The following is a 13,648-nucleotide window of genomic DNA, read 5'->3' on the forward strand; positions in this document are numbered from 1 at the left end:
ATTTATTCGACAGAGATCACAAGTAGGCAGGGAGAGGGGGAAGCAGGCTCCCCGCTGAGCAGAGAGCCTGATGTGGGGCTCCATACCAGGACCCCGAGATCCTGACCTGAACTGAAGGCAGAGGTCCAACCCACTATGCCCCCTGGGATTCCTTTCAATTTACTTTTGTTTCCTATATTTTCCTCTTTCTTGCTTTACCCTCTCATTTTGGGGGAACACAGCCTCCTGTGGTTTCCAGATTGGTGTGTGAAAAGTAAATGTTTTAGGCTTCATCCTTATCTAAAAGATCTTTTTATTCTAATCATGTGCTTTATTAGTATTTTGGCTAAGTGTAGGATTCTAAGTTGGAAATTATTTTGGAATACTTCTGAAAATTTTAAAAAACCTCCTTTGATTTATTTTCATTGACTTCCAGTATTGCTGCTGTGAGGGCCTAAAGCCATTTTGATTCTTTATTCTTTGTGTATCCTGTTTAATTAATTTATTTGTTTTCCTTTTTTGAAGCTTATAGGATGCTCTCTTTGTAACCAACAGTCTGAAATTTCACAGCTATGTTCCTTGATCTCTTAGCTTCCGTTATTCTGGATACTCAGTAGGCTCTGTCAGTCAAAGTCTTTTCAATTATGGAAAGTTTTCTTGAATTAATTCTTCAAGGATTTCTATTCTTTATGTTCTTTAAGGAACTCCTATTATTTGAAATTTTTTCCCCTCCTAGATTTTTGAAAAAATTTTTAAGAAGATTTTATTTATTTGATAGAGATCACAAGTAGGCAGAGAGGAAGGGAAGCAGGCTCCCTGCTGAGCAGAGAGCCCGACTCAGGGCTCCATCCCAGAACCCTGGGATCATGACCTGAGCCGAAGGCAGAGGCTTAACCCACTGAGCCACCCAGTAGCCCTTCCCTCCTAGATTTATCCTCTAAATTCTTTTTCTCTTCCATTTTCTCTCCTTTTATCTTTTTGGCTCTACTTCCTGGGAAAATTCCTCCATGTTCCAACCTTTAACTTTTTAAATTTCTGCTATCCTATTTCTAACTTCCAAGATCTCTTTTTAAGTCCTACTCCCCCTTTCTAGTGGGTTTCCTCTGTGACCTCTTCAGATATGTAGATATCCCCTGTTGTTTGCTCATGTTAATGAGAAAAGGCTAATGGGAAACTGTGATACATGGTGTGTGTGTGTGGGGGGGGGGGTACTTTAGACTGTGAGCGTTCCCCCTGTGATAATGTAGTTGAGTTCTTCCATTAGAGAACCTCTAAAGTCAGAATTTACAAGGCTTTTATTTTAGGCTGGTCAGATTTTCCAGAGAAGGATTTTTTCAAACTCCTGCTTGTAGGATGAGATGTTCCCAATGTTCTGGGAGCCATGTGGAAAACCAGAGGTCTCTGAGTTTAGAACACACACATTCACTGTTCACTGTGCTTTCTGTATTGAGCCTCTGTACTTGCCCCTTACTCAAGAGAGACTGCTTTACTCTTTGCAGAGGGGAGAGCAATCTTTGGCGGGGGAGCAAAGGGGCAGTTGTCCTTCATCTAGCCCCGCTCAATCCCTTACATCCCCACTTTTAAAGGTAATTGACATCATCCATTCCTGAGCATTTTGGATATTCTGGAACGTAAATCAGATTGATGCTCGGGTTTCCCGTTTGCTAGGTTAGAATTTTTTTTCAACTTTTATCTGTTTTCCTACTTTTATCATTCTCCTGTTCTCCTGTATTCTAAAAACCCTTTACTAAAAACCCTTTTAGTGTGGGCTTGCCAAGGGAGTGAAGTCGGTATACGTATGTTCATGTGTTTAGTCTAACATATTTACCCACAAGTCTCGTAATCTGAATTTAATGTTATTTAATTCTGGCCTTTATAGTGAGTGATGGAGGTGTTGATCTCTTACTCTCTGACCACACTTCCTTTTATGCAACTGCATTTGTTGAGGTTCAGGAGAATTGCATTTTTTTTTTCTTATTTGACAGAGAGATCATAAGTAGGCAGAGAGGCAGGCAGAGAGAGAGAGAGGAGGAAGCAGGCTCCCTGCTGAGCAGAGAGCTGGGATGGATGCAGGTTGATCCCATGTCTGGGATCATGACCTGAGCTGAAGGCAGAGACTTTAACCCACTGAGCCACCCAGGTGCCCCGAATTGTATTATTTTAGAACAGATTGAAAGGCTGACTTCCTCACCAAAATGTGTAATAGTCCTTCTTTCTTGCCTCCTATTCAGTGATGCAGTATCAATGGCATGGGATCTGTCAGTCTGAGGGCATTGGAAGTTAGAGTTAGTCCTTAAGAATCTTGGTCTGTGAGAGGTCCAAATAGTTTTACAGGATATTCTTAGAAATTTCAAGGTGAGGGAATTTATTGTTTCATTTTTCTTGGTCTCAGATTAATTGAAAGCCTAGGTCCCTAATTCTGAGTTGAGAAACCAGGATAAACAGACAGCAAGACACACACCCCCAAAGAGAATGAGGCAAACAGGACAGGGAGAGTTGGAAGGTGATCAATTAAGACATTAAGTGTTTTGTGACACATGGACGCATCTGCATTTTGCCCTGATAACAAGGCCATCAGCTCATTTTCAGAGGACTGCTGCCTTCCTCAGTTCAATCCTCAGATCAAAGCAAAACTGTCTGTTTGCATTTTCCAATCAGAATGGGGATGCTAATTTATCCTCCTTAATGTGTGATGGTAAGAGACTCCTTCAATTAACTGAATTCTATAGCCAGCAAAATAAAAGGTACACAAAGAGGCGCAGGCTGGAAGAGCTGAAATTCTCATTAAATCAAAAGGTCCGGTATTCATTACCTCGTGCATCTGAGGCTAAACACTAAATATCGGGATCATCAAAGGAGGTTTAATGGGTTAAATTGAGAATATAATCTAATTAAAATATTAGACATGGCTAAATAGTTCTTTGATATTCATCTGAAGGATTCATTAAAAATAGGTGCTTGAGGTTTGTGTGATTGGAGATTATCAATTTCAAGTAGAGACAACAAATTTGGGGACCTCATCAGCACTGCTTCAGTGTCCCCATTGTGTGGAAGCAGGGTAATGGGAGAGACCTCCCTGCCAGGTGATGTGTTGGAAATATGAGGTGAGGCCCCCCAGGCTTCATAGCAGTGACTTTGGTAGTTGTCCAGATGGTGAAAAAGGAAAGTGTAAAATTAATTCAGGAGACCTATTTGTCACAGAGGAGAGGGTATGTTTGGGGCCCAAATTATTTAGCTATATTCTCTGCAGAGCGCTCTATTGATTATATTCAAGAATATAAATATTATTGAATATATATATATATATATATATCCATATATATATGGATATTCTGTTATCTACTTCTGTCTATGTAGACAGCTTCTGAAGGAATAACTGATCACACTTTTAGAATTTTAAATACCTGAAGATTATTTTCCCCACTATTTAATTTGCATCATATGGATATCTACTATTTAAATATCTTTTGCTAAAGCATGGGACCTTGAGAAACCGGTCTAGCATTCCCAGCATTGGGGCTGGTCTCAGGGACAAGCTGTCAACTCAGTAAAGAATATTTATGAAATCATCCCATATCTCCAGGTCTTCACTAAATATATTTGTCTGAAATGTTCATATCATTGTAATCCTCTCAACCTATTAGAGTTATTTAAGGATGGAAGACCGTTTTCTCAGTTTATTGAAAATTAATTACTTAGATTGCTCAGGTTTGCCAGGGAAAAATGAAAAGGCAGTGGAGAGGCAGCAAGGGAGATTAGTCCTGCCCACTAAATTCTTTTTTTCCTCCCTTCATATTACCCAAAGAGCCTTCCCTGTATTGAGGGGTAGATTCAACTGAAAAATCTATTTACTTTGCATCTTCATCTTGAAATGTGATGTTTCCACAACATTTTGGGAAGGGTCCAACATTCCGGTTATTTCACTGAACTGAAACTTAGTAACCAAAGATGAAGAATGGAATTTTTAAGATGAGGGAATAAAATTAATCAATGAATAAAAACTTTGCCACCTAAAACCTTTTGCTTTCATTGACCAGATATTTGGCTAGAAAATGGAGATATGTTTTCTTAGTACCCTTGTGAAAAGCTGTATGGTTTTGCTCAACAAAGTTAGAGAAGCAGGAGGAACAAATATTGTACTTAGCCTGGAGGCAGTGGGGTGAGGGGACGGTTTTGGATCTGTATTAAGTAAGCTGTAGGCCTAATGTGGGGCTTGAACTCATGACCTCAAGATCAAGAGTTCTATGTTCTACTGACTGAGCCAATCAGGCACCCCAAGGGCACAAAATTTTTTTTTAAATTTGATTTTGAATATTAGATTTTACCTACTCCGGATTCCTACTTCAGTCTATTTTTAAGAGTGGAATATCTACACAAAATTATTATAATTCATATTTCTCTTTTATATTGCCTTTATAGTATACAAATTTCACCTGACAATATAGACAACTCCTTAGAGTCAGGGATAAATGGGGAGAGACACTCTGGATAAACAAAATCCACAATAATAATAATTTTATTTGTGTTGTTTGAAACCCTTACCTCTCTGGGAAAACAACTAGAGGCAAATGGAGTCTTCATGTATCTTTTTCTCTCTTTACCTTAGGAATACAAATTATGAAAGCACACTTAGAGTTAGGGAAGAGTCTGGTTATCATCTGATGAATACTTGAGAGTTGGATGAAATGTGTATTATTCATCAGGATTTATTCTTGCTCTAATAAAGTTAATCTTAAGGCATATTTAGATGAGTAACTTTTTTTTTCTGTAAGAATTTTAAATTTTCAAGTGCTACTTTGAATAGGATAGTAATCTATATTTTCAAGAATATTTTGGAAATAATTAGCTAAATGTGTCCTGAGATCTTCAGACTATGACCCAAATTCTATTGATATTGTGTGCTGTTTATCAATAAGTAATTTTAAAAGCACCCCCCCCCGAGTTTGCTATTGTAGACCATTTGTTATCAAAGCAAAGTTCTCAATTAGCTCCAATGTTGTAATAATTACTGGATGTGTTTTCAAACAACTTCCAGCTAATAACTGTTGGGATGGAGAGTCATTTTCTTGCTATAGACTAGACTGCACACTCATGCTTGCTGTGAGATTTTAACAATGATTCATTAACCAATAATAGGGCCCCAATTGGAACCATTAGGCATTGGTGTTTTGCTAGACTTACCTTTTATTTTGTTCTTCAATATTGTCTTTTCTTGGGCTGGTTTCTAGATAACTCCCAAGAAACTCCTTAATATACAAAACAATATCATGAAGACAGCTGTCATGAAATTCAGCTACTTGGAACAAAGCTTCCTCTTAACAGGATGCTGTCCTTAGAAATTCAAGATGGAAAAACACCATGAAGAGGAGTCTATAATAAGAGAATATGTGGTTTAAAGGTCCTTTATTTACACCATTTAATAGAGATTAGGCAGATTAAGCCGTGTGTCTTTCAGTGGGCCTCTATAACATCTGGTCAAATACAAACCCACCCTTATTCTGTCACTCAAGTTTAAAGTCCTTGCTTTCTAATAGGCAGATTGTTTTTACTTCTTAATATCTGAAGCAAAAGTACTGTAAAAATTGATCATTGACCCACTTGGGTCTGCAGAAGATCATTGTTGTTGCCTTAATTTCAAGGAGGAGCAGAGAAGTGTGTGTCGTTCACTGTTTCCGCAGAATCTTACGCTTAGTATCATGATGGCTTAGTGATCTGCTAGATCTTACCAGGTGGGCTCAGACAATGGCCTGTTTTGGTTCATTCTTTGATCTCAACCCCCAGCTTCTAGCAAACATGTTCTATTTCTGTAGGAACAGCCCTTTTAGATGCCACTTGTCACTTTCAATATTTGTGTACAAAGAATTGTGATGTTTAGGGCTTACATGCTGGAGATACAGACTTGCCTTCGAAGTAAAGATTCTGTGAAATGTTTGATGTAGACTGAATTGCGCCACCTGCTTCAGCTAAGTGTGGTTCTCGATAGTGAGTGAAGGGATTGAAGGTTTTAACAGTGCTTAGCTACCAGAGAAATGGTTGGAGGAGGGTTTTAAATGTTCAAAAATAAAATAGTGTCTCTTATGAGTCAACATCTGAGTTAATTTATGTGTCTCTTTCAACTTTAACAACATAGTTATGAAGTTGCCAGATTTTATGTGTTAAAATATGATCGGGTATGTAATAATGAGTATTTCTAGAAATGAAACCGTGGGAGTTCATGTCCAAAACTGAAGTTCATAATAATTATATGCTCCTTGCCCACACAGAAAACAAGAACAACCCCCTACTAGAAATAATCAAATAGCACTGTCCTTGGTATTTGCCAAAATTTAGACCGGGCTACTCCGTCTGCTATTATCAGTAGGACTGACATATGTGAAGAGTCATTTATCCTAACCTAATCTCCACTTCCTCTTTTGAAAATTAGTATGTGAATAAGATAAGCACATTCTAAGCTCTTTTAAAAATACCTTTTTTTTTTTTTAAAAGATTTCATTTGTTTATATCAAAGAGAGAGAGATCACAAGTAGGCAGAGAGGCAGGCAGAGAGAGAGGGGGAAACAGGTTCCCTGCTGAGCAGAGAGGCCAATGCAGGGCTTGATCCCAGGACCCTGAGATCATGACCTGAGCCAAAGGCAGAGGTTTAACCCACTGAGCCACCCAGGTGCCCCTAAAATACTTTTAAAATACTCTAATAGAAGTGGAATATTTTAAAAAGTTGCTCTGTCCCTTTAAATTTGGAAATGTCTCTATATGCATTATTTAATCTTTCAGAGTTAAGTTTAAATTTAAGGCCATTTGGAAAAAGAAATTAATTCTTAAGCTTCTAGAAAAGTCTTCACCATGTACCATGAAGGGTCCTCTTCTTTTACAAATATATCTTAGGAGTCATTTGAGATATGATTTTTCCCACCTAATGCTTCATATATGATGTAATTTTCAACTTACCACCAAAACATGATTTGTCAGCTTATTTATCTTCATATATGTATAATTTTTCCAGAAATTAGACTTTTCTAATTGAAAATTAGACTTTCAATTCTAATTGCTTTCAGTTTTAAGAGAAAATCACATACAGGGAGCTTTTATATACCACATCATGGTTTATGTAAAATGTTTATAACAAAGGAATAACTCTCCAAAACCATTTCTTATGCCACCTGTATAGATAGTTTTTCCCCTAAATTAGTGTTAAAATTACCCATTTCTGGATATGGCTGTCAAAGAATCAAATGCCCATCTAATACAAGCAAGTAAGAAAAAATTAATTTTTTCCATATTTATTTTAAGACCTGATAATTTTAATTCTGTTACACCTGATAATGTTTATTCAGTTTCAAAAGACAAAAGTAGATAATATTTATTAATAGTGACACTCAGCAGTAAAATGTGGAATGCTTTCTCCTCTTACCTAACGTATGTACGTGTGTGTGTGTGTGTGTGTGTGTGTGCGTAAGCGTGTAAGCACAGATGTGGTAACATTTTAAGATGTTTTGATGGCAAGATGCCTGGCACATTCACACACTTGGAGCAAGTAACTTTGGGAAAATATATTGCTCAGAGTTGTCGGAATGGATGTTTCTGGACTTGTTGGATTTCTAATATATGTCATGATGCTCTGTTAGGACATTGGGGTATTTTATTTTGTTTTTTTTTTTTTAATTTAGAAACTTTAGAACTATTTGGGAAACTATCTCCAAATGTTCTAGCAGTTAGTCCATTTACATTCATTTTATTCAAAACTGAAGTGTTTCTATACTTTTTCCTTATCGGGCAGTTACGAGAGAAGCAGAAGTTAGATACATTTTTTGCTGGGTCACTTCAAGGTTTCATTTTACAAGGAAGGGTAGAGATATTTTGAGAAATTAAAAGATCTGCTGTGAAACTAAAAAAGCTTTGTTCCCTAGTTCTTATTCTACCCAAAATTCTGATTTGAAAATAAATAATAAAATAACCTTTCTAGAAAGTAAAACACAGCTCTGTAAAGTTAATAAGGCCTCATATTTTAAATCCTGTACAAAGCAAACGTGGACTGCGCTGGAGGACAGAGGATCCACTCTCTACACAGAGAGGTGGTTGGAGTTTTTTTCTCCAAGTCCAGTCCCCGGGCATTTTTGGTCTCCGACAAATGCGTTGTCTATACAATGTGAAGGACTTTGAAAGCCGCCACAGCCTGTTTTTCCCTCTCATGTCTGTTCTGCAGTCTCTCAAGCAGTGAGATTTCAGGCAGAGTGTCGTCTTTTCGAGTGTACGTGTGATTTTTCTTTTCTTTGGATACGTGGTCCGTCAGGTTTGAAGGTTTGGGTTTGGGGATGGTCTTGGCATATTCCAGAGCCTAAAAACGTAAAGAGAACATTTTATGTGAAATGGATAGTGAGCTCTGCATTCCTTAAATGAAATCAAGTCTTAGGACATGTTCACTGGTAAAAGGAAGAGACACATTGCTACCATGAGGTGAGAAGATGCAGTTGGGAATGGAGAGCGGATGGGAAATGCGAGTCCTGCTCTCTAATGCACAGTTCCAACAGTAAGTTAGCCATGTGAGCATGCAATGGACAAGAGCTGGAAAATGAAACCGAGCTGTGCCTTCGGGTGTTTTCGTTCTAAAACGAGGTTTTATTCAAGTGTTTGAAAATACATTTCTCATGTATGGGCTCTATTTAGCTTCTAGTGGTCTTCTTAAAACCAAGCCTCTGTTAAGGAGATACTAACAGACCTTTCCATTCAGAGTGGACTTGCTACAGATTGAGACCAAAGACGTCACTGTAGTTGACAAAATTGAGTTTCCACTTATTACATCAACTCTTCTTGTTCCCAGGCTTTTGAAACTCTAGCAGCTATTTATTAGAGGTTGGAAATTACTCTTTTCTTTAGTATGTCTGTAAAAGCCTGGAGACCGGAAAAAGCAGTCTTTTCTTTCTTTTTTTTAATTTTTAATTTTTTTTAGTGATGTCAGTTCCAAAAGGCACTACAATAAAGATTAGATCACTACATATGATTTCAAAACAGATTTATGTTTTGATATCCATTTTATATTTTAGTAAGTTTTTTGATAGCTGAAGCAGGAGTAGTATGTTCAGGTGCTGGAAGGGAAAATCATGTCCGAACTTCTCAGTGTGTGTAGAGGTGACTTCTGTAGGAATTTCTCATTACAGACTTGTTGTCTTGAATCTCTTCATGGAAAAAAATAATGGCTTGGAGAAAATAGAGAAAGTGGCACCATGGAAACTCAATCAAGTGGACTGAGGTCTTCAAGGTCCCAGGGAGAAAGGCAATAAATAGAAAATAGGATGGTCTGTGTGAGAACATGAAGTACAAATTCCTAAAAGCACCAAAGGGTCACTTGTCCCTCATGCAAAGGGTCCCATGTTCTTCCTGGGACTGAGATGGAGACTTTGCACTGCGAGGCTCAGTGTCTCCGCTGAAAGTACTTCATTCACATCCTGACTTACGGTTGGATGACCTCCGAGAGGGAGAACATTCTGTATTTTATGAAATCATTTTTCATGGCTAGAGGGACCTATGTATTACAGTCCCTTGGGAAAAATGTAGGGGAATGAACTTGAAAGAAACAACAAAGGACTTTTCTTTGACATATGTACCCATGAATGACAAGAAGACACTAATTCTTTAAAATTTAATGGTAGAGAAGGAAATTGATAGGATTTATCAGGATTGCTAGATTCTTCTAAGAAATCGCCTTACTATTCAATTTAAAATGTTTTGAGTATACTTGACACACATGTTACTTTGGCTTCAGGTGTACAACTTAGTGATTCATCTTCTGTGTCACACTTTGCTTACCACAAGTGTAGCTACCACTTGTCACCATACAACGTTATCACAGTATCACTGACCATATTCCCTGGGCTATACCATTCATGCCCATGATTTACTCATTCCATCACTGGAAGCCTGTTATCTCTCTCACCCCTTCATATGTTTTGCCCATCGCCCACCACCTCCCTTCTGGCCACCATCAATTTGTTCTCTGTATTTATAGATTGGATTCTGCTTGTTTTGTTCATTTTGGTTTTCAGATTCCACATATGAGTGAAATTGTATGGTATTTGTCTTTCTCTGTTCTGACTTATTTAACGTCATATCCTCTAGGTCCATCCATGTTGCCACAAATGGCACCATTTCCTCTTTCTAAGGCTGTGTGATAAGCTTCTCTCTCTGTGTGTGTGTGTGTGTGTGTGTGTGTGTGTGTGTGTGTGTACACACACCACATCTTCTCCATTCTTCTAGAGATGGATACTTGGGTTGCCTCCATATCTTGGCTATCATACATCATGCTGCAATAAACATGTGTGTGCATATATCTTTTCAAATTAGTATTTTGTATTGTTTGGGTAATAATCAATAGTGGAACTATTGGATCATATGGTAATTCTATTCTTGATTTTGGGGGGACCTCCATACTGTTTGGCTCCATTCTAGTGTGGCTGCACCCACTCACATCCCCACCAACAGTGCACGAGGGTTCTTTCTTTCCTCCATGTCCTCACCAACACTTATTGCCTGTCTTTTTAATTCTAACCATTCTGATCAGGTATAAGGTGATCTCACTGTGGTTTTGATTTGCATTTCCCTGATGATTAGTGATATTGAGTATCTCTTCTGTCTGCTGGCCTTACTATTCATTTTTATGTGTCAGATTTGAAATACAAGAAGAAAACACATGGAGGACTAAGACCACGATGAACTTCAGGCTACCCTTACAGCGTCATTTGTGTTCGTGTTCTTTGTGTATCAATGTCTCTGATGGGTAGCCACAAGAAGGGCAGTAGCTTAGACCCCTCCTGGCTTCAGAAAACATGGGAAATTTGTCAAGTGGTGACAAAGGTTTCCTCTTCATTCTACTTGAGAGGCTAACTGCCGTGGTGGGGATTTCTTACCTTCTGCCGAGGGATGGCTGACTGACGTTCAGTTTTCGCTGTTTGTGGTTTTGACAGAATGGATAATGTCTTCATGTTATACTCCTTAACTTGCTTTGCATATTCCTTTTTTTGGATTAATTTCTGCATCTGTTCAGACAAACCATGTTACAACAGTACACAGGTCCTTCTAGATCTCTCTATTCTCTCTTTAAAAGCGGCACTCCTTTGAGCGAGCTGGCCATGTTGTATTAGCGGCAGTGAGGAAATGGGATGACCACACTTAAGGGGAACAGCAGTGAGACAGTTAATGTTTCTCCTAGAAACGGTCTGTCTCTGAGGGGGCACATCATTGCCGAAGCACACCCAGTGTTCCCTTAACAGGGTCTAAATCACATTCAGCTCCTTCTTTGTTGCATTTACCCAATTTATTTTCATTTTGGCTTCCAACTTTGAACTATACTCTCTTTTTATGCCTTGAGTGCAACTGTAGTTAAAACACATTAAATGAAGATCTTCTTTCACTAGAGGAAAGGAAATAAAGTGGATGCACTTTTCAGGGGTTGGGAAACTCTTATCCTAAGTGTCTTCTCTGTAGCCACTCTTCAAAATTACCAAGATCACTCTATTGGGAAAGACCAACGACCATATAACACACACATCTCTTTTCATGTGCACGTGGCCCCCTTTTCTGTGCAGGCCTTCAAGACGAACTAAAAGGTGGATACATAAAACAACATTGGCTAGGTAATTTTATCTTATGGTAAAAGGAGTATCTGGGTCTCTATTACTAATGCTATTTCAGAAGGGCCTCTATTCAGAGGGAGACATTTGGATCAGGACTTGGTGTGGGGGTGGGTGGGAGACATTTCTGTACTGTTCTGCTAATACACAGGTGGGCAAATTCAAACCTACAGAATGCTGTATGTACATCTCACTCACTTTGTCTCTGATAGACTCAAGGTCAGGTCCAAGGCCTCCAAGCTTCCCGTCTCTTTTCTGATAATCTTTCAGCTTGGAGCTCTACAAATACAGAGACAGTTTCTTTTAAGGAATTGTGCCCCACCCGCCGGCCCCGCCATGCTGTCACAGCCACATAAGGAAAGAATGGAAGCCCATGTGGACTGTTGGGAGACGGTACATTTCCTGACAATTCTTTCACTCTAATGGTAGTTATTGATTATAGCGTCTTGGGTAATTTGTGGCTGGTCAAGTAACATGTTTTGACTTTTCCAACTTCTACAACAACAAGAAAATTGGAATTCTGAAAATTATAAATAAAAATTTCCAAGTGAATAAAGAGGTGTTTCATTATTAACATTCTAAATGACATATACATTTACTACTTTACTGCTTTTGCTTTTACTGTCATTGCTAATCTATCTGTTCTTGTACGGTTCACGAAACCAAAGAATTTCCTGGCAAGAGGCAATATAAATCAGGTAAGCATTGCTTCGAAAGGCGAATGCTCTAATCATGTCCTAACATTCAAAAGACTGTAACATTTTTTAAACTTAAATTCAATTAATTAAAGTATATTACAAGTTTTGGAGGTCGAGTTCAGTGATCCATCAGTTGTTTGTAACACCCAGTGCTTGTTACTGCCACGTGCCCTCCTTAATGCCCATCACCCAGTTACCCCCCGGCCCCCACCTCCCCTCCAGCAACCCTCTGTCTCTTACAGTTTGTCTCCCTCTCCGATTAGGAAAAGGTCGTAAATTTTTAAGGGTTAAGAGTCCAAGCAAGAACTGGGGCACCTGGGCCGCTCAATCGGTTAAGTCTCTGACTCTTGATTTCCGTTCAGGTTTGTGAGATCAAGCCCCACATCAGGCTCCACACTCAGTGTGCAGTCTCTCTCTTTTGCCCTCTTCCCTGCTTGTGCATGCACATTTTCTGTCTCTCAAATAAATCTTAAAAAAAAAAAAAAAAAGTCTAGGCAAGATCTGAGAAATAGCATTTAGTTAATGTGATTTTTGGATAATTTGAAGGGCATAAGTAATCTCATATCAATGTATCAGTGGTTACAAGAATTTGTTCTACTCCCACTGGCCTATTGGCTGACTACGCATAGCTCATACCAGCTAGTTTTTCCCTTGTCCTACCCCACCATAGAGGCTTGGAGACAGGTACTCCTTTCCCCAGATCTGCAGCACTGAGCTCTGGCCGAGGAGGTGTAAATGCAAGTTGGCTTAGCTTTGATTCAGGCTGGTGCAGCCCCTCCCTTTTCTTTTCCTTGCCTTGCATGTAGATATGATAGCTGGAGCTGTAGCAGCAATCTTGTGTCAGGAAAGACATGAGAGAGCCATATAAATATTGGTTCTGATGTTCTGAGCTGTGGACCGCCAGTACTAGTTACCATCTACTTGTGGATTAACTGCAGGTGAGAAGAACGAGCTCATAATTTTGAAGGTGCTTGGAGCCGAAAGCAGTATTGCTAAAATTTCAGTACTTCAGAGAGCCAGAATCCTGTATCTTTTAGGCAACATTTCTATGCTGCAAGGTTTGAGTCCTGCAAATAGAATCTCCCTGATTAGAATGTTCAAAATGTATAGTCAAAAGTCTTTCAGTATATCTATTTGTAAAAGATGAGAGAGGCTTTTTTTTTTTTTTTTTTTTTTAAGAGGTAGTTGGGCTAAAATCACTGAAAAATATTAAAGTATAGAGGGGAAAAAAATTGCTCATAAAAGGCTTTTCAAAACCCTAAATCTCCTTAGAGAAAACAATCACCTGGCAAAACCAGTCCAGCAACTTCCTGCCTTTAACATCTGTCTGTTCATATTTTCAGAAAATGG

The 13,648-nt window shown here is 38.7% G+C and overlaps 1 protein-coding gene across 2 annotated transcripts in view; it reads right to left on the reverse strand.

Moving 5' to 3' along the window:
- Positions 1 to 7,230: 7,230 nt before the first annotated feature.
- JHY (junctional cadherin complex regulator) overlaps positions 7,231 to 13,648 on the reverse strand; it is a 55,512-nt gene continuing 49,094 nt past the window's right edge. The window contains exons 7-9 of one of the 2 annotated variants that reach the window (XM_059392600.1): positions 11,799 to 11,879; positions 10,878 to 11,006; positions 7,231 to 8,311 (exon numbers count right to left, since the gene is read on the reverse strand). In XM_059392600.1, the coding sequence (XP_059248583.1) occupies positions 8,114 to 8,311; positions 10,878 to 11,006; positions 11,799 to 11,879 (408 nt within the window). In that variant the 3' untranslated portion in view covers positions 7,231 to 8,113. The remainder of the gene's footprint in view (positions 8,312 to 10,877; positions 11,007 to 11,798; positions 11,880 to 13,648) is intronic. The other variant, XM_059392598.1, reaches the window with a different exon arrangement.

Source organism: Mustela nigripes, chromosome 1 (genome assembly GCF_022355385.1).
Source record: "Mustela nigripes isolate SB6536 chromosome 1, MUSNIG.SB6536, whole genome shotgun sequence".
In the NCBI taxonomy this organism is placed as follows: domain Eukaryota; kingdom Metazoa; phylum Chordata; class Mammalia; order Carnivora; family Mustelidae; genus Mustela; species Mustela nigripes.